The sequence below is a fragment of the Lotus japonicus genome, chromosome 4 (assembly GCF_012489685.1).
Source record: "Lotus japonicus ecotype B-129 chromosome 4, LjGifu_v1.2".
NCBI classification, from domain to species: Eukaryota; Viridiplantae; Streptophyta; class Magnoliopsida; order Fabales; family Fabaceae; genus Lotus; species Lotus japonicus.
The window spans coordinates 44381306-44402748 of record NC_080044.1 but is presented as its reverse complement, the minus strand read 5'-3'; the positions used below and the strand labels follow the sequence as shown (position 1 = coordinate 44402748).

At 39.3% G+C, this 21443-nt stretch overlaps 1 protein-coding gene across 1 annotated transcript; it reads left to right on the top strand.

The window, feature by feature from the left end:
- The first annotated feature begins 1827 nt into the window (after positions 1 to 1827).
- On the top strand, positions 1828 to 10288 carry LOC130715050 (uncharacterized). The gene is made up of 5 exons (XM_057565043.1): positions 1828 to 2090; positions 2177 to 2238; positions 5036 to 5126; positions 9196 to 9298; positions 9391 to 10288. Exons 1-5 carry the CDS (start codon positions 1930 to 1932, stop codon positions 10078 to 10080), a joined length of 1107 nt encoding a protein of 368 aa, XP_057421026.1. The 5' UTR covers positions 1828 to 1929; the 3' UTR covers positions 10081 to 10288.
- Positions 10289 to 21443: the final 11155 nt, after the last annotated feature.

Genomic DNA, 21443 nt, shown 5'->3' with positions numbered 1-21443 from the left:
TCTTCCTTTTTTCTCTCGCCATTCGCAATTGGATTAGGCTTGATATTTTTTATTAGGCATTATGTTTTGTTATTTGTAAAAAATAATAATTTTCTTGTAATTATTAACATGACATTTATGTGGAGGTTGTGTTGGATATCCACACCATTAAATTAGGTCACATCACCTTTCTATGTTGCAAATTGGACAAAACCCATATAGGACATGTCAATACATTATGGAATTAAAATCGCGCACTTTTAAAATCGGGGATCCAAATCACATAATTTCGATAGACCATGAATAAAAAGTGCAATTAAGCCTTTTATATAATCCTCTTACTCTCAACTTTATGATTAATTTTTTTCCTATCTCTTTTAAAGAAACCCTAAAATTTCAATTAAAAATTCTTTCAACCGACTACTAAGACAAAATGCTCAATAACATCTCAACCGACCCAAAGGACTTTCACATATGCAAATGCCATAGGGGCGGGCAAGATGACTTAAGTAATGAACATATTGTCCTAGCCAATGTTCAAGCGGCCTCATAAGGGCGAGATACAACACTTAAGCAAGATAGTCTAGATCCAACTTTGCAATCAGAAGTACCTTAATAAAGGCTACCCTTGGACCTGCACAGATGACGACAACGTACTTCAAGCCTATAAATTTATGTGCAATCGCTCATTTACTTAACATGCTCTACATTCTAGCAAATCTCTGATTTCTTCTAAGATTCTGGCATTATCTCATTGCTTATTTATTGACTTGAGCGTCAGAGTGTTTTTTGCAGGTACTCCCATGCCGTGCCCCAACAATCCATCGCACACCTGAAGCCACTCTTGGCAGTGCTCCAGTGTAGAGATCGAGGAGAACCTCCAAGTCTTACTTCAATAAGAACATAAATATTAGGGTTTGTTTGTTTTAGAGTTATAGAGTTAGGTAAAAGTAAGTCTAATACAATCAAGTTTAAAAAAAACTGAATTTGTGGTTAGTATAAAAGTAGGTTTAAAAAATGAAGCTTGTTTGAATATAATAAAGTGAAGTTAATGTAAAAGATAAAATTAGTAAAATAGGCACAAGATGATAGATATAAGAGTGATACACAATATGAGCAATTTTGTAAAGTACTAACATCTAACTCACTTTTGAAAAAAGACCACTTTAATTTTACTGAAAAATACAAAGACAAGATTACTTTAATTTTGATAGACCACTTCAAAAGACCACTTTTGATAGACCACTTTAATTATGTTTCAAAAAAAAAAGACCACTTTAATTTTACTAAAAATTACAAAGACAAGATTACACATACCACAATGCATGTTAACTCAGTTATTCTTAATCAAAACTTGGGAAATCTTGGTAACGACACTAAATGGGGAAAATAGGGAGAACCTAATATGCACCATTTTTAGGTGGTGTAATTTTACACCACCTACTTTGACCGAGTATAGCAGGTCAACACATTATTTTTTTTAAGAAAAAATATCATTAAAAATTTGTCATATATTAAAATTCTTTAAAAAAAGATGTGTTGACCTGTTATAGCAGGTTAAAAAAAATAGTCTAAAATTAGACCACTTTAAAAGTGGTCCACATTAGGGGTCACCCACTAAATGATTGTTCTTAGTAGTAAGAGCAAATTAAAAAAAAAAATGAGAAGAGACCAAGCTAGTGAAAGAACAAACAAGCCCATCAATTCCCTGGCCCTTCTCTACAAAATAATATATTTTTGGAAGTGCTAAATGTGCAAAGAAGAAAAATTATAGACAAGATATTGCAGCCGTAATTTTTATTATTATTTAAAAAAAAATGGATAAGAAAACAAGTCCATAAGATCCTGGTCCTAATAAGTACGAATGTACGATGATGTGCTTGATCAGCTGTCTTACTCTTATGTTGTGTGTGTGGGTTCAGTGAGAGACAAAGGTGGTGACTGTCATCTATGGCGACAACACCGAACAACAACAACCCGGTGGCTACGAGAGGAGGAACCCCAGGTGTGGCGGTGCCTGCTGCTAATCCTTCTCCGCCTCCGCCGCCCAAATCCCAACGCGGCCATAACAAGCCCAAGTGCAAGCAGTGTGGCAATGTCGCTCGTTCTAGGTTCCTTTCTTAATTTCAATTCAAAACACTATTACAATTAATCCATGTGATTCTTTCTCCCTAATTGATTCTATCCTATGCTTCAGGTGCCCTTATGAGTGTTGCAAGAGTTGCTGTGCCAGAAATCAAAACCCATGTCATATTCATGGTGCGTTTTCCTTCCCTCCATTCTTTTGATCAAACACCATGCCTTTGATTTCCCATTTGAATTAACAACATTGAATTTTCCTACTAGAATTATTATATGGATCATCTCATTGTATAATGTGAAACACGAAGCCTCAGAGGCTGTTAAAGTCTAACAAGTCTTTTTCTTTTTTCTTACTGTTGTTAAGGCATATCCTCCATATGATCAACTAACTCTTCTTACTAAGGTTCCTGTCAGTCTCTTTTTCCTCTCAGTTGCAAATCATGTTGATGTTATTCCGCTATCTTTTTTCCCCTATTAGCTTTACTCCCACTTTCATTCCTGATCTTATCTATTCTTGTATATCCACTCATTGATAGCAACATTGTCATACTCAAAAACATGTCGTTTTTGCTCTAGTTAGTAACAACATTAAGTTCTGTAAAACAAGGCTAGTCTTATGTTTGCGGTAATATATTAGAAATCCGGTAATGTCGCGGTGTCGTGAATCGTGGCCATTGCTGCCGCTATGACCAGGGACGGAGCTGGGGGTTTGGTGAGAGGGAGGCCAAAACCAAAAAGCCTATCACATATAAGTAAAGAAAGTTTAACTACCTCATACATGTACAAATTGGATATGTACCCAACAAAATCTAATATAAATTACCACATGTTCAAAGTTAATATTGTCAAATAAATGACAAGATCTTCAAAATTACCACATGTAGCGGCTGCAGTGTTATCAAATCGCGATCGCGGACGAGCGCGGTGAGCCAAAATTCCGCTATTTCGGCGGCGAATAGCGTGCTATAGCGGGCAATAGCGGCGTCGCGATTAGCCAAAAATCCGCTACGCTATAGCGGCATAGCGCCGCTATAGCCGCTATTTGATAACACTGAGCGGCTGTCGCGGGCGCAATCACATGAAATCACGGCTTTAGGCGAAGGTTGCGACTGCTATTGTGATATCTTTGAAACCTTTTACCGTTTCCGCCTCTTGCCTTTGTTTTGACCAAAGCCCATGGGACCAACTGTTTGTAGCCTCTTTCTGGCCAACCCCTGGTATTTTCTAGCCAGGCCCTGGTGTTTACATACCCTGCTGCATTTTCTGGCCACCAGCTCTGAATTTTCTTGCTATATACTATGTTCTTTTTTCCTAACTTGTCAATCCCGGCGGGATCCCAGGTTCCCATCCCAGCCATGCCCTGGGACGAATTTTCCCATCGTAGGCCAATTCACTGTTTCGACCATCCTGGCTGGGATCACGGCCAAAATCCCGGTGAGATAGTTAAAGCCTCAGCCCCCCCCCCCCCTCAAATGTATACGTTGGGGTTTTTTATTTAGGGGTATTTCCTGATTTTCGCAACAGAAAAAACCCTAGCACTTTGATTTTGTTCGATCTTCCCCCTCTTCCACCCACTTCGACCCTCTTCTCCTCTGTTCTATCTTCTCACCTTCCCTCTCTTCGACCCAAAACTGGCTGACGACTACCACGACATGACCTCCGACCTTTCTTCGGCGCATCACCTCTGTTCTACCCACTTGGACCCTTTTCTCCTCTGTTCTATCCTGCATTTATCATTGATTTAGTATGTATATATATGGTATAAATTATACAAAATATAGACAAAAATTACTATCCCGACCATCCCGCTTTCCGGGATCCCGCTATCCTAGTTTTGAGGCTGGCCGCGATGAGCTGGGAACTGGGAGTGACAGCATAGTTTTTTTTTTTTAGTATTCTTGTTTTCTGTTTTGCAAAGACCCACTGTTGGTCACTGTGTTTCTGACCAAGCCCTGGTGTTTACCAGCGCTGCTACATTTTCCAGTCCCTAGCTTTGCATTTTCTGGCGACTTTTGTTTTTCAGTTTTCTCCTTTCCATTTTCCCCAGTTTGCAAGCAAAATATATATGACTTTTGATTTATAGTTATTAATTTACATTTAAATTTGAATAAATCTTTTACTCTTTAGCATTTGTATGTGTAATATGAACTATTTAGTAATTAATCATGATCTAAAATTTCGGTATAGTAGTCATCCTGCAATGATATTTTTGGGGTCGACCAGTACATGCCGCTATCAGAGATTGATAACTCTGTTCAGTACAGGAGCGGGTGTGCAGTTTGTTACTTGGTCAAATTTATTGTTCATGGGGGTATGCTTAGTATATTATGTGAAGTCTTTGTATGTATTGTAATGCTCTGAGTATAAATAAATAAAAAAACTTAGAAAATAAATGTTAAATAAATAATACATTTTTGCATGTTAATATGAAGCAAGGACACCTCTGGAATATGGAGTGTCCTGGTGTCTCGGACACTGGTGTCTCGGACACTGACACACCATTGTTCAATTGTAGGACACCAACACGGCACATGCCATTCACTTCTTTGCAGTGTCTGGATAAATATTTTTTTGCGGCTCGGAGATTTGAGCCGACACCTCTTCTTTGCGGCTCGAACACTTGCGTGTCGTGTCGGAGTCGTGCTTCATAGTTAATTATTCTGAATAAATATTCATTTATTCCTTTTCTTTTTTAACACACTCATTTATTGTGAGTTGTTTTTTTTTTTTCCTTTTCACCGACTTGGTAAATGTCAAAAGGAGTCTCCACACAACTCTCTTGATTTTACTAAAGATTAATTAGATGTAAGAAAAGGTAACACAGGAAAAGATGCTATATTTCTATGAATATTTGGTTAGATTGAGAATATATGTGTACTTTTATTGTTTGTGTTATTATTTCCCATAAATTTGAAGATCTTAGCAGATTTCCTTCCCCCTCACCCTCTTTTTACATGTCTTATGGTGAATGCAGTGTTAAAAGCAAATTCAACTGTTCCTGAAAAGACGCCATCTTCTGGTGCTGCCCCACTTGATCAGCAATCCTTGGAACTACCTCATTCAACGTAAGTTATGAGTATCAGCTCCCTACATTTGGATTGTGTCCGGTTTTATAGTTTCGTATCTCATACATCTTAGGCTTATCTAAAAAGAAAAAAATGTTTTAGGAGGAAATTTTTCTTTCTTGCGTTAAAAGTTTTGCAGGAAGGTGTACTGCAGACAACAATTATCTCAAATTTTACATTGCATGAATCACCATATTCAGTAATTATTATAATATTGTGCGAATTTCAAAGCTTTATCTGACTCAAACTCTTATGCTAGATGGTGTGGGGTGACTCACATTTCCATTGGCAGTATTATTTGATTTGGTTGATATCTTGTATCATTAGAATATGAAACATAATGTGCACCTTTTGGAAATAGATATATCAATCCTCAAATTTGGGGATTTGGGGACTGATTGGTATGGACTAGGCTCATTGAAGAGAAACTGGAAGAAATTCTTATTAAGTCATTCTGCTCCCAAAGTTGGGGAGGAACATAGAAACGAGAATTACAAGGGTTCCTTGGAAATTCGAGTATCCAGTATACTCCCCTAACAATCCTCAGTTATTCCCTGCCTAACACCCTTTTCCTCCACTCCTTTTATAACGGAGGCTGTTATTTTCCAGCCCAACATATGACAGGCTGTAACTTGTTTTGCCACTCTCATGTTGTTTTGGGTTGAAACTTGTTTTGTTCTTATGTCACTCTCACTTGTACCTTGTAAACCCTGTTGTGGCTCTGTTACATTGTCTACTAGCACTTTTTGTATATTGACTAGATCATGTATAGCTCTGGAGAGGCACCGCTTGGATTGCTTGTTGTTATTTTGTTATTATAGGTAGTAGGTACCTAGATTATTTTGGAGGTATCCATATTTAAGGGGAGTTTCTTCCAAATTTTTGGTAGGAATTTCTTTGAAATATATCTACCATATTAATATTATATTCTCTTTTTCAGCTACAATTATGCTTATTTAAGGCTTGCTATAGTAAAGACCCAAGAACCTACGCAGAAGTTATTTAGAAACCATTGATGAGTTTTAGGTGGAGGGTATAGGGTCTACTATGGTTCTGTTGTGTACTCTGGGCATGTTAAGGTTACTTTGATCATTCAATGAGCGGGAAGTTGTAATGGTTGGAAGAGTTGGTCACAAGTCATTGATAAAACAAATCTTAAGGCATTGATTCTTGCCGGTTTTTGGAGTTTATAAGAAAGAGTCATAGCTATTGGCATTATGGTAAATTGAGGTTGATATTCAAACTTTACTTCCTGTGAGGTAATGGAAATTATCAAGGGATTAGGACATTTTCCTCAAAATGAATTATGTGATTGATGATTAATTACAAATGGCAAGAGGAGCAAGTGCATTGGAATACATGCACGTATACCTTGTGGTGTTGTTGATATAGGTGCTCTTGTTAGGCCTAGAGAATGCTAGGTACTGGTCACGTTTTATTTAAGACTAGGGATTGTGAGTCTAGAAGGGTTAGCTACTGATCTGTCTTGCCACAGGGATTTACTGAGACCACCCACATGAAAAAACACTATATATTCAACATTTTTTAATGGATGAATTAAATCATATTAATTTGACTATTCCCTAAAGAGCCATTAGTGAAAATGATTAAGCATGTGATTTGTCTTTTGAACATTGAGTATTAACCCTTAATTGTACTTGCTTGAAATCTTAGTGAAGTTGATGCACAAATCTGATTTAACCATAACAGAATACGGTGTGATGTGTTTTTTCTGCTGTCACGATGGCAAGTTATAGTTGAAAGCTTATGATAAAGCTGTAATGGGAATTAACATGCTTATTGATATTGGATCCAATTTTAGAACTCTAAGGCCAACGACTTGGTGAATTTAGACCATGTTGCTGTCACTTTTTTGGATTGATTCTTCTTGTGTTATCTGCGTTTTGGTGTGGCTTTAATGCCTTGAAAATGCTGTTTACTAAGTGGTGATGAATTCCCATTGCTTGTATTTTGAACCCCGTGGTGTCTGTTTTGAATTGAATGAAACTAGTTTGATCGTATTGGGGATTTATAAGGATAGCCTAGATACCCTTGAACATGATATTTGGGGAAGGATTTGGGTAGTGTGCCCATGTTGTAGCGACTAAGTCTAGTAATTGTAGAAAGTATTGCACAAAGTCTGTTTTGGATGTATGGAATCCAAAAATTTGCTAATTAATATTGGTTAGTCTATTAAAGTGTAAGTTATGAATTCGAATGGAGTACCTAGAAATTGATAAGAGCTTGTGTTCAATGTACCAGTGAGTCCACCAAAGATGATTTACAACCGTAAATTCTGTCATGGGAACTAAATTGATCTATAACCCCTATTTTGGTAGTTGACCGCTGGTGGTTGTTTACTGGACTGGGCCTCGCCCAGGGTAGCCCACCTCGTGGCGGTCACACAGGCTCAGAGTTAGGCCTCTCCCGCGAGGCCCAACTGGCCCAATAGGAGTAGTTAAACTCGCGAGGCCCAGCCCCTAGCCTATAAATAGGGAGCTATTACCACATGTAAAGGACTCTTAGCTCATTTGATCAGTAACAAACTCTAAATTCAGTTATTTTCTCTCTCCAAGCGGTTATACTCTCTCTCTAGGCAGTTACACATTTCCCTCTCTAGATTCTCTCTCTTGTTGCAATCCCTTCACTCTAGGTACTATACCCTATCTCTATATTCTTGGCAGGAACATTTACTTTGAGTAATGTACTTGAGAGAGGACAGACATGTTGTGAATTGTGATTGGACTTATTGATAACTTTTGGTACATTCCTTAGTTCTTGCTGAATTACTCTACTAGATTGATTAGCTTGACTGAACTATATCTTACGATTCATGAAAGATTCAGTTTTGACCCTTATCTTAGTAGATGATTCTCTTGGAGGATGTAAAATTCCGCAGAAAAGTCTTCATGTGCAACTGTACTAAATTAGTTCTATCTTGAGCTAGAGAACTCATTTTTAGACCAAACCAATTTTTTAGGAAGCTAATCTCACATGGGACTGACCTGAAAAGTTTGAGGACATTACCTTAGCTGAGAATAGAGTTTGTTAGGGGAAGTAAGCTGTTCTATTATGAACCTCACCCCTTGACTGGTTCTGGTGAGAAGTGTGTCAACTGAGTTATAGGAAACCTTTTGAGGTGAAACAAACTATGTTAGAAAGATAAGTGGGTTTGAATTTTGACTGGAAACTTTCATTATTTTAGTTCATAAGGAAAGAACTCAGTGCATCCTATAACCCACTATTTGTCTTGCAGCTTAATCAGAAATTTTTAACTTCAAAACGTGCGTAACTTGACGTAGGGATATCATTCTGAGTGAAACCAATTGCCCTGAAAAGATTTAAGATCATAGTTTGATCCTACTACGTTTATAGAATTTTGGACCTCTGGTATGATCCCAGTGAACCAAAAACCAGAAAGTTTTTATGCAGAATTCTGATTCAGGACAGCCACCTTAAACAGGTCATATCTCAGGCTATAGGAATTCAAATTGAATGATCTTTTTCTTGATAGAAAGAGCATGATACTTAGTGTCGTGTGGTAAAACTTCGGAAGCATTGGATCTAAGGTGTAGATGCAGTGACGTGAAGGTACTACTTTTAGAAAAATCTGCTGGTTTAAGTCATGAACTTTAGGAGTGCTTATCTCTTAGCGTAATGATTCGATTGAAGTAATTCTTGTGGCTGCAAAATCATTGGATGGAATTTTATGATTACAGAACTCTTGAACCCTTACCTCTTTGGGTGTGCACCAACTTGAGTGTGAGTGTTGATCATTAAATTTCAGGTAACATATTTTTTTTATTCTCTTTTTCTGTAAAAACTATATAGATGTCTCGATGCCTAAATACTAGGGATTTAATGATTGTTAATAATTTATGAATATGAACATTAATCCCCGAGGCTGAGAGGTTCTCTCTCAAGCAAATCTAAAATCTATTGAACTTTCAGTTTGTTCCTGTTATTATTTCCTTCAAATAACTCGATTGATTCAACTTGAGAGTCAACATTTAAAACATGTATCAGATTCTTATCTTTTACCCTTGGGTTCTTTTTCTTTTTATTTCAGAAATGCTGGTAGAGCTGCATCTCTTCGACAACTTTCCAATAGTTTTGCTCAGTTCAACAATTTGCACCTTTCACTTCGTTCAAAAAAGCCACTGACAAGAAAGGTAACACACACCACAATATATAAACTATGCTCTGACATGCTGTATGCTGTGTGAATTGTATGTTATTGTGATTTTGTGAGTGATTGTTTCAGGATGCTGAGGCTATCAACGAGTGGAGATTTGCCAAGTTAAAGGAATACAAGGAGCGAAACATCGAAGTAGAGAATGAAGCTTTTGACCGGTACATGCAAAATGTAGATTTGCTGGAAGAAGTATTGGCTGTGCAGTCTTCAGACGACAATGTGTCCTCTGCATCGGAATCTAATCCGGCTTCAACGGAGAACAACGAGACAATGATCCCTTGGCTAAAATTGCAGATAAGTTCAAACTCGATGAGAAGCAATGCTGTGAGAACGAGAGTACAACAAATTGTGGATGAGGGACTAATGAAGCTTCAGAATAGTGCTGTGGATGGTGAGATCAATGAACCAATGGATGAAGCTGATGAGGTTTCAAAGAGTGGAAAGGGAACTGAAAGGTTATCGGCTTTAAATGATCTCATGGATAAAATTAACAAAGCCCGAACTGAAGAGGATTTGAAGTTGTGCTTGGAGTTGAAGTCCCAGCTTTTTGATTCGAGTGAAGGCTCTGGCATTATGGAAGGTGAAGGCAGTGAAATGCTTGAGAGTGGAAAAGCTGCTGAGCCTGCAAGGGATGAGACACCTGCAATAGGATTGAATTATTCTTTACCAAAAATGGTTGTAACCAATGAAATTGATCAAGAAACTCTCAACATTGTGGACAAGCACTTTTGTTCTCTGGAGGATGTAGAGGAGTTATGAGGCTAGATTTCTTGATGGTTAAGATTTAGCTTTTTTTTTTTTGGTTACAGGTTAAGATTTAGCTTTAGGAGAGAAGCAGAAGAACTGATTAATGTTGTATTGTTCAAGGATAATACTTTGTGATTAGAATAAAGGACAAAACTGGGCCCAATCAGGTTAAACAAAATCATTATTCAGATGAACTTAATTAAAACATGATTTGAAACTACTAGCGGCTCTATTTTCGTTTCGGTTCGTTTCAATTTTTAAAACCGAAACCAGTTATTGAATTGGTGAACGCACTGATTCACACTTCGATGATTCGACCACCTATTTTCGTTTCAATTTTTAAAACCAAAACCAGTTATTGAATCGGTGAACGCACTGATTCACACTTCGATGATTCAACGGTGGTCGAATGGTGGTAATAATATATAGAACTAGGTCGAACTTTTTACTCACATTATTATTTTTGTACACTTTGTGATATGATACCCTTGTCACACTAATTTGAATAACACACATTCATGGCCACTGATGTTGCAATGGAGTGTAGTTGGCATTAGGCTTCAATGACAAGGCACTATCAACTTTCTTTATGCCCTGTTTTTGTCGGCAGGTATATAGTACACATTGAACATTTGCATTTTTTATGATTGGAGCCTGAGACATAGTGCACCTTCATTTTCAAATACTATCCCGGTTTTCAAGCTTAGATTATTTTGTGGTTGATTGCTGAGCGTAAGCACAAAGTACAAACAGCAGTTTAGGTGAGTGATTGTGCTGTGCCTTTGAGTTTTGGGAGTTGAAATTGAAACTTGGGGGAGAGGTGCAACAGTTTTTCTTCCATAGGCCAATAAGTAGATGAATGGATTCTCTTATGCAAATAATTTGTGTTTCTTTCTCTTTTATAATGAAGAGTAACAAAAAAAAATCCATGGATAAGTGCTTGTCTCATAAACACTTATTCATAAGTCAATTTGAAAGATTTATCAAAATAACCTCAAACTAAATATAAGCGCTTATACATAAAATATTTAATACTCATGTAATCACTTGAGAATATCGCATGACTTTTTTAAAAAATCACATGATTTAATGTTTTAGTCTTGACTATTCATAATTAAATCTTGTGTCATATAATATATCTCAACTCACACAATATTGTGGGTCAATAAGATGATCAAAAGCAAGCAGTACATATTCCTACCCCTATTGATGTTTTCCTTTGTACCACCTTAGAAGCGAAAAAACCATTTTAGAATATATGCTCTTGCCCTTTCAACAATAATTAAATCTATTGGTTAATTACCATAAGAAGGGAAGACTTTTGATTTTATGGATATGATTAATTAGTGGTAAACATATACCTAATTACCTGCATAATTAACTTAGGTGCTTGCAAATGCTAGCAGCACAACACAGTTTCAATGGGACACTCCAACACTTCATTATGTATATAATTTATTTATCTTGGAATAAAAGACTGGGATCATACACAATGAGAGTTGTTTATTTAAGTTGCTTAGTGATATTTTTATGTGCCCAAAATGTCTTAAAATTTAAGCATTTTTTTTCAAATCCAGGGTATTCATCACCAAAAACAATGACTAATCCCTTTATTATAGATGCTCACACTAAGTGATAAATGATTGACCATCCTTATTCCCACAGTTAATGCAATGAACGAACCCCTGACTTTATGGTTAATGGATGAGGTGAGCTAACCACCACGTCACACCTTGTGGTTCTTATAATTTAAGATACTCAAACGAAACTCTTCTAGCTTTTACTGCAATCATAATTTTTGTTGGGTCCCTAAATGTGTCCACCGACTTCAAAGTCGTCCCTGAAAGAATGTTATTTTAATCATAAGGTTTGATTTCTTAAAAAATGTCCAAAACTTATGTTTAAGCCTTTTGGTAGCTAAACTTGTTTCAATGAGTAAAGAAAACAAGGTGTGATTTCTTAGCGATAAGAAACTTCTAAGCTACTAGCGTTAAAAATGCTCTCTTAAATTCAAATGGCTTGTTTATTATGGTGTCAAAAGAATGCTAAATGGGTTTAGGGCGCCAATTCCAAAAGCAAATACCTTTGAGACTGGGAAATTCAACAACGTGTGTTTGAACTTTCACTAGCACAACTTAAAATCTGAAGTTTGTGTCTCATAATGAAAAATAGAAATACTTTCCAGTAAATGGAATTGATCAGACAAGTGTGACCAGATCACTCGGATTAGTGTTAATCGATTGAGGGGCGATAATTTTTCTTGTCAGAGCGGTGCTTATCGGGGCGGGTATGAGCTCCTTTGTCGTTGAGTCCCACCGGCCGAGTCTACAATGTCACTTGACGCCCAAGTTACAATATAGGGGAGAAGTAGGAAGTAAGTGGTGAAGAGATGTGTGTACCTTGTGCAAGGCGAGACTTGCCTTTTATCAGGTTCGGTCTTGAAGGTTCTGAAGTTATGGATATTTTGATACGAGGTAATGTTGCGAAGGAGAGCTGTTGAATCTTCCAACACATCATTTAACTGAGCGTCATGCTTGTTCCTTGATCAAAGAGCCGCTGACTTAGGATGAGAGGTGATGGATGAGAACACGTAAGTCATGGCCATGGCTGAGGTAGGAGACTGAAGGGAGGCAGTTAGTTTGTGGTGGACGTAGTCGGTTGTTGTGGATGCAAGTAGTCGACTAAAGATGTAATCATTTGCGAATAAGCTAGGTGATTGGTCGTCGATTTACTCTCAGGGTGTTCAGTTGTTGTAACACCCGGATTTCGGTGGCGTCACTTTAGTAACCAAAAAGAAAGTTAAAGCGGAAAAACGTGAATTTTTTTTTTTTGATATTTGTTTTAAGAAAATAAAGACTCGACCAAATAAAAACTCAACGACAAAGGGTAGACAAGACTAATGTACAGATATATGTACAATCCCCATAGCTAGTAGCAAAACCACGTCACGAGTAACCTCTAGTGACGGGTAACTGACCGAAGGTAGTGCCCGTGGGCAAATACATACAAACCGAAACAAAAGGACAAGAGTTCCAAATACAGTCCTCCCTACAACAGTAGGTCAGCCAACAAAAACCTCCTAGACCGACCAACCCACTGTAATTCCCGTAAAGAGAACCACAAGAAAAGCTAAAGGTCGGGGGACCTACCCTGCCCAAAACGAAAGACTGAACATCAGAGCCAGGCGCTACTCCTACACTAATCCCAACTAAAGGAGCACATCATCGCACTCCCAACTATGCATCCCCAAGATCGTCGTCTGAATCTGAGTCCAAGACGACTATGTCGATGACTGCATCGGTCTCCACAACTGGTCGCGCGGGTTCTGCACCCGATCCCAAGTCAACAGCAGCCGCGACAGTGGGTGAACTAGTGCCTGAAGAAGTCCCTCCCACACGCACCTCCTCCGAGGGGTCCTCGTCGTCCGAAGGCGACGATGGTGGTGGTACTCCCAGTCCAGGTCCACAGTGTACACCCGGTGGCAAGTTGAAGCTGACAGTGTAGCGCCTCCAAACTCCGTGCGTCAGGCTTGGCATCCGGTCAACGCGATCCTCCATTATTCGCCCCGAATAGATAGCTCGGTGGCCGGCGGGGTCGACCACCCATGAGCCCGGGGTGTCTTGGTCCAACATCTCAAACCTGGTCCCCCCCGAAGGGACGACCGTCTCGTATCGGTCCGCCATGGACATCTGACAATAAAGGGCATACATAGCCCCCCAAACACAGGTAGCACGCGCGAGGGTCAACTCAAAGAATTACATAATAGTACATTCAATAGGTAAAGATAAATAGTAATAGCCACTTAGGCTTATAAGTTTAGGGATAACATCCTAGGGTTGCATATTTCACAATGAATATAAAAGATGATAATAACAAATAGCATGCATCAAATAGGATTAACAAGTACCAATCACACTCAGCAACCAAGTCAGTATGTATGTTGCATGAAATGCAATGCTGGTTGACAAAATGCATTCCGGAAGAAGGATGGACACCAACGAGTCAGCCCTAACACCGGCCATAGTGGGACCATTCCGCTCGGGCGTCTCTTACACCACACAAAAGTAGTCAGATCAGCAGTGAACCCGTAGGTCTGCCATTCCGTCTGCTACTAAGGACCACCGTAGTGTCCTAAATATGGAAATCCGGGTCTTATGACCATTTTGGAATCCACCGAGGTCCGGTATCACGCCGTGTATTAACCTCAAAATGAGTGCATGAATGCAAAGTGATTAGCCAAACAACGTCTCCGACCTCACTCGACACGTCGCCACGTGTTCTAATTAACCTAATGTCTCTAAAAGAATACCCTAAGGTAAATGTCGATTCTGCGACAAAATGAATTAATCAAAAGAAGAAGAATGTACTTTGGAACTCATGGTTCTCGGCTAAACTTTAGATAGCCAATCAATAAACTGCTCATCGAGCGAAAGAGTACGAATGTACTTGGAAACTTATAGTTCCCGGCTAAACTTTAGATAGCCAAACAATAAACTGCTCATCGAGCGAAGAGTACGAATGTACTTGGAAACTTATGAGCTTCCCCAAAACTTCGATTCGGCGACACTTCTCATTTTTAAAACACTTATGTTCAAGCCCTAAACTTTCGTCTGAGTCTTTTATCATTATATTAAGGGTTTTGAGGTTGTTTAATACATTATGGAGGTTCATTATGAAATTGTTTAAGTTTCGTCTCTAATCCTATTAGTTTCAAAGATCCCATAATTCCAATGATTCCCTGGAGAAGGTCTCAAAACAAAAGGTCCATCATCACCCAAGTAATGGCCCGAGAAGTTCCCAGGTAAGCTGGCCGGGCACAATGCCTCATTAAAAGCCCTTCTTGTCTTAGACAGAACAACCCAAGTTCTTACGTGAATTCAAATGGGGTTTTTCCAATAACATTTTCAAACTCAAATTTTCCTTTGAGAAGGTCTCGATCCATAAAATAATAATAGGGTACGAACCTCGGTCCGTCCCATCAAACTTTATCCAAAAACTCGTCAGGAGTCTGGCATAACTACCCGTTATCCACTATCTTGACGTTCCTCACTCATTCGCACAATTGCACGGTATATTCAATATAGTCAGCAATTCAAGTGCGTAATAGAAAGACACATTATAATATAATCCAAATATCATGTGAACAAATAATCACATAAATAAATCAGCTCAATCAATAAGCATAAATAGCATATTCCAACACACCCTAGATTAACCATTTAGCACATAACATGTGAATCATTTAGCACACAATATCATGGCATCCAGTACTCAACAAGATCGGCCGAAGCCTCAGAAAACATTTCAGGCATTTAGCAATTAAGTGCATAACACATAAATCAAGTCGAATTCGTCGACACCTAAATCATTATCTAGTATTCGGTGAGATGCCCTCACCTGTTGATTTTCCAGCTCGCTCCTTGAACTTTCCTTCACGGTCTTCCTCCTCAAGTCCTCCGAATTCCTCGAACGAACCTTAAAGCAATTTCACAGAAATCAATCACAATGAGTCAGAAACTCAGCAAACAATCAGTGCTACGGGTACACGGAACACTACAACCTCCGTGGTACGACAATCTAACGCGTTAAGACAAGTGTTCGAAAAAGTCGGATTTCCTCCCCCCTTGAGGGTGCTCTCGGCCACTTCCCTTAATTGTGTGGGTCGATTTTTCTTCGATCAAACTTGGTTCCTAGGTTATCATTAGTCGTAACTAAGGCGAATCTAAACTCGGAAAAATTTTCGGATCGAAAACTGAAGCAGGGGTATTTTGGTCAGAGTTTTAGCAGCAGGGGTATTTTGGTCAGAGTTTTAGCTCGGAAAATCAAAAAACGAAATTTGAAAAACTAATCAGATAGAAATGTTACTAACGACGTTTATGACAACTAATCTTATTGACACTAAGCTAAGTCGATAGTTCTAAGCTAAAAGATTGAGACTTTGCCCCAAAAATGAGTATTTGAGGTAAAAATTGATTCCGGCGGAATTCCGGCGACATTACGGAAAAACTAATCCGACAGAAGTGCTCTTGGGCATGTGGGGAAGATGTTTAGACAGAGAAATCAAGCTATTTGGACAATTTCACAAAAAGCTCCAAACTTTGAGCTCAAAAAAGTCTAGAGAAAATTGACGGAAATGACGATCGAAAGTGAGAGATAGTAACTATACCTCGTAGTCTTCGATTAGCAACGAACTGTGAAGCAAACGGGCAAGAATCGGCGAAAATCTTTTTCCTCTCCTCTCCTCCTTGTGCTCGCGGGTTTGGGTGGGTTTTTGGGTGAGATTTTGCCAAATTTTCATTTTCTAGCTACAACCTATATATAGTGAAGGAAATGGAAGATATTTTGCAAAGTTTAGATAAGGATGACTTGGTGGATGGATAAGGATGGATAGATATTTTTGAGAAGATATTTTTGTAAAGATATTTTGTAAAGATTAGATAAGGATGAGTAGATATTTATCAAAGATCGGATAAGGATGAATAGATATTTATCAAAGATATTTTGAGAAGATATTTTGTAAACTGGTACAGATTTGTTTAGACATCGGAGGATTTAACTCATAGAGTTAAGATAAAAATATGAGAGTGATTTCCGATTCTTCCTACTGATTCCAACGTATTCTAGACACGATATTCTCCCCGCTGAATCTTCTAATTCTTCAAAGAATTATCGGTATGATTTTTTAATTTTCGAGGCTTGTTTTTTAATGCTTACCGGCTTCAAATGCACTTTATGGTTTTGACCTCGGATGCAGAAACTTCCTTCTGAAGAAAGATTTGGAACGTCGATTAGAGTGGGCGTACGTGGATGAAATCCTTATTTGAAGCTCTGAACAGAAAAAGTCTTCATCGTCCGTTGATTTTAGGTTTCTTGAACTATCAGGGTTTTGGTTTCGGCAAACTTTCGAGTATTGGAATTTGACGTTCGTACATTCCAGGGTTTCGTATCAAAATACTTGTTTATAGACGAATAAGAGAAATTCTAATATTTCTCTGAAGATTTTTGGAATTAGTTTCCATCGTGTCCTAAAGTATAAATTAACTATTCACTAGGGTCTTCGACGTAAGATTAGGCGAATGTTAGTCGTGCTATAACTTTTATCGGTTTTGATACAATCCTTGGACTTTTCCTGAACCTTCTCCTTCATAAATTTATTTCCTCCAATAAACTCTTGTATTTTATTCACTTATCCAAAACTTAAAAACTTGGGTCTTACATTACTACCCTCCAAAAAGAAAGTTTCGACCTCGAAACTTATGGTTCAGTAAAAATTCCGGATACTGTTCCTCGATCTGTTCCTTAAGCTCCCATGTAGCATCGCCTATGTCCTTGTTCCAAATGATTGTCACGAATGCTAATTGACGGCGTTTTACGAAATACAGTTCATCTTTCAGCTCTATGTCGTCCGGCTCAACCACTCGTGTCGGGTCTACGTTGGGAATAATATTGGTTGGCACTCTGTGCAATCGCACAGCCTTAACCACTTGCTCATTTACTTTCGTTCGTCCGATATTCTGCTTAAACCCAGTACACCTCCGCCATTCCAGGGTGGATGTTCAACCTGTCCTCGTGATCTTTACTCATGATTCAACACTTAACTCGATCGCTCTATATATCATAGACGAACTATTCCCTTGGAATCTACTAGTCCCTTAACGTCAGTTCCAACTTCGTAACTATCCTCATTCGCACCATGAAATCAATCTTCTATTTATTCATCATTCAAATTAAAACTCGACTTGAGTCTTAATACCTCGTGCATCGCTAGACCCAATCCCTTTTAACATCCATTCATCAGCAACTTATAAGCTAATCATCATCTTAATATCTTACAATCCATCATTTTCATCTCCCCCTTTTTCGAGACTTCCCTTACTCGAACCATAAAACCAACCTTCACTTATTCACAAACCACTTTACACTTACCTAAAATCCTTAACACTTCCCCCAAATCCGAACTTATTCCCTAGAAGATCAAATCATAACTGTACCTCAGGAAACTTAACTAGTCATTTCATCATCCGATCCCTCAACATTCTGAGGTTTAACTACAATCGTTAATGCTAACACCATTTAATATCTTATTCGTACATGATTTTCACCTCCCAAGGTCAATCTTAACCCTAAGATCCTCATTCAACTTAGTAAAAATCACTTGCTAACCCCAACATGCAACATCGAAATCCATAACAAAGTTCCATTCACTCTTAGACTCTAAGAAATTTGTCCACATATAACAACCTCAAGTATTCATCTTAATACTAACTCTTTATTTCCGTAACTAGATCGTCCTCCAATCAATCCGATACTTAGTCTCTCAATCAAAACCTGACAAACCTTGAGTCCTACGCACTTAAGACAAGAATTCATAGACTTAAAACCTAAACTTTCACCAAGTTTGGACCTCAAATGTCCTTTAATTCTTCAATACTTCTTAAATGAATATCCATTTCTTAAAACTATAACTCCTTCCCAAAGGAAATCAATTGCTTAACAAGAACTTTACTTCCCAACTCAACTAATCCTCGATCCAATCAAATTAATCTTACCAATCCATCTATCAAAGTCCATTGCCAGTTCTGATTCCGAATATCACCCCCTCAATATTAAGTTGATCAGGCCTAATACATCGCAGGTGAAGATTTAGAAAAACCCACTGGAACAGTCAATGAGTTCCTAACATCAAGTAGTCACAAAGATCTTGATATTAAATCCTCAATGATGCCGCTACGGAACTACACACTCTCGACATCATACGTATACTATCCATACGGAATCTCTCTGAGATTCATCCTTCAGCTTCTAGCTTCTTGTTAAACGCATCGGTGCAAGACTACTTTCTAGGCTTAACATGTTATTCTAAACCTCGTGTAACTTCTATAGTTTAAACACGAGCAACGGTCAAATAAAGTATTATTAGGCGTAATAACTATAAAGTCAAAGCTTAAACAATATAAGTAAAATAGGTGTGTCGCATGTGCTACGAGAGTAATGGAGCGTATTATACTAGAATGAGAAAGAATAGTTAGAATGTTACCATCGTTCTTACGCTCTCCTTTGACTAACTCGTCAGCTCCCTCAGCCTCTTCACCATCCATGGTGTAAACTCTTGCTTTGGCAGCAGGGCGCTTTCCTCGAGCAGTGTTGACCGATGGCCCCCTCTTGGGCGCCTCACAAACCATGACTAGATGTCCCACTCGGTTGCAATTAAAACATCTTGGTCCAGTCGCTGAGCACCTGCTAGCAAAATGCCCAGTCTCCCCACATCTGTAACATGACACTTGTTTCTCTGCCCTTCTAGCTATGGCAGGAAACTTGCACTTCATCTTGTTGTCAGACGATCCCACCTGAAACGTCTTACAGTTCACGGCCAAATGCCCTATCTGGTTGCAATTGAAACATCGAGGCCCTTGGTCCAGACATGTATTAGCATAGTGTCCATTCTTTCCACACCTGAAACATGTCACCTCAGGGTGTGCTGATTGGCTTCCTGCCCCTGGAGTGGCAGTAGTCGAAGACTTAAAAGATCTTGGGGTAAAACCCCTCCCCTTCGGATGCTGATACGGCCCCAACTGACGGTACTCCTGAGAACCTGACCTCACTGGTCCTCCAGTTCCAGCTCGGTCCAACCTACTTTGCTGGTACTGGGACGCCTCGATTAGCGGTTGAGGTTGCTCACGTGCCGCCTCCTCAGCGCGTCTGTAAGCGTCCTCAGTAGCCTGATTCATCATTGCCTCAATCATGGTAGCTATTACCTTCGCCATACGGTCAAGGCTTACCATCCTATGCTTAGTCAAACAAACAGTTAGTACTCATCATCGGATAGCATCTAACATACTATACAATATGATTAAGCAATAACTTCAATCAATTCTAAGCGACAAATCGCTTGCAGACAATCAATTTTTACTCTTTACAGAGTCACACAACCTAGCACAGAAGACCTATTCCCCAAAGACTCCCGAAAGACTCGACAAGCTCTGATACCAATTGTAACACCCCGATTTCGGTGGCGTCACTTTAGTAATTAAAAAGAAAGTTAAAGCGGAAAAACGTGAATTTATTTTTTGATATTTATTTTAAGAAAATAAAGACTCGACTAAATAAAAACTCAACGACAAAGGGTAGACAAGACTAATGTACAGATATATGTACAATCCCCATAGCTAGTAGCAAAACCACGTCACGAGTAACCTCTAGTGACGGGTAACTGACCGAAGGTAGTGCCCGTGGGCAAATACATACAAACCGGAACAAAAGGACAAGAGTTCCAAATTCAGTCCTCCCTACAACAGTAGGTCAGCCAACAAAAACCTCCTAGACCGACCAACCCTCTGTAATTCCCGTAAAGAGAACCACAAGAAAAGCTAAAGGTCGGGGACCTACCCTGCCCAAAACAAAGACTGAACATCAGAGCCAGGCGCTACTCCTACACTAATCCCAACTAAAGGAGCACATCACCGCACTCCCAACTATGCATCCCCAAGATCGTCGTCTGAATCTGAATCCAAGACGACTATGTCGATGACTGCATCGGTCTCCACAGCTGGTCGCGCGGGTTCTGCACCCGATCCCAAGTCAACAGCAGCCGCGACAGTGGGTGAACTAGTGCCTGAAGAAGTCCCTCCCACAGGCACCTCCTCCGAGGGGTCCTCGTCGTCCGAAGGCGACGATGGTGGTGGTACTCCCAGTCCAGGTCCACAGTGTACACCCGGTGGCAAGTTGAAGCTGATAGTGTAGCGCCTCCAAACTCTGTGCGTCAGGCTTGGCATCCGGTCAACGCGATCCTCCATTATTCGCCCCGAATAGATAGCTCGGTGGCCGGCGGGGTCGACCACCCATGAGCCCGGGGTGTCTTGGTCCAACATCTCAAACCTGGTCCCCCCCGAAGGGACGACCGTCTCGTACCGGTCCGCCATGGACATCTGACAATAAAGGGCATACATAGCCCCCCAAACACAGGTAGCACGCGCGAGGGTCAACTCAAAGAATTACATAATAGTACATTCAATAGGTAAAGATAAATAGTAATAGCCACTTAGGCTTATAAGTTTAGGGATAACATCCTAGGGTTGCATATTTCATAATGAATATAAAAGATGATAATAACAAATAGCATGCATCAAATAGGATTAACAAGTACCAATCACACTCAGCAACCAAGTCAGTATGTATGTTGCATGAAATGCAATGCTGGTTGACAAAATGCATTCCGGAAGAAGGATGGACACCAACGAGTCAGCCCTAACACCGGCCATAGTGGGACCATTCCGCTCAGGCGTCTCTTACACCACACAAAAGTAGTCAGATCAGCAGTGAACCCGTAGGTCTGCCATTCCGTCTGCTACTAAGGACCACCGTAGTGTCATAAATAT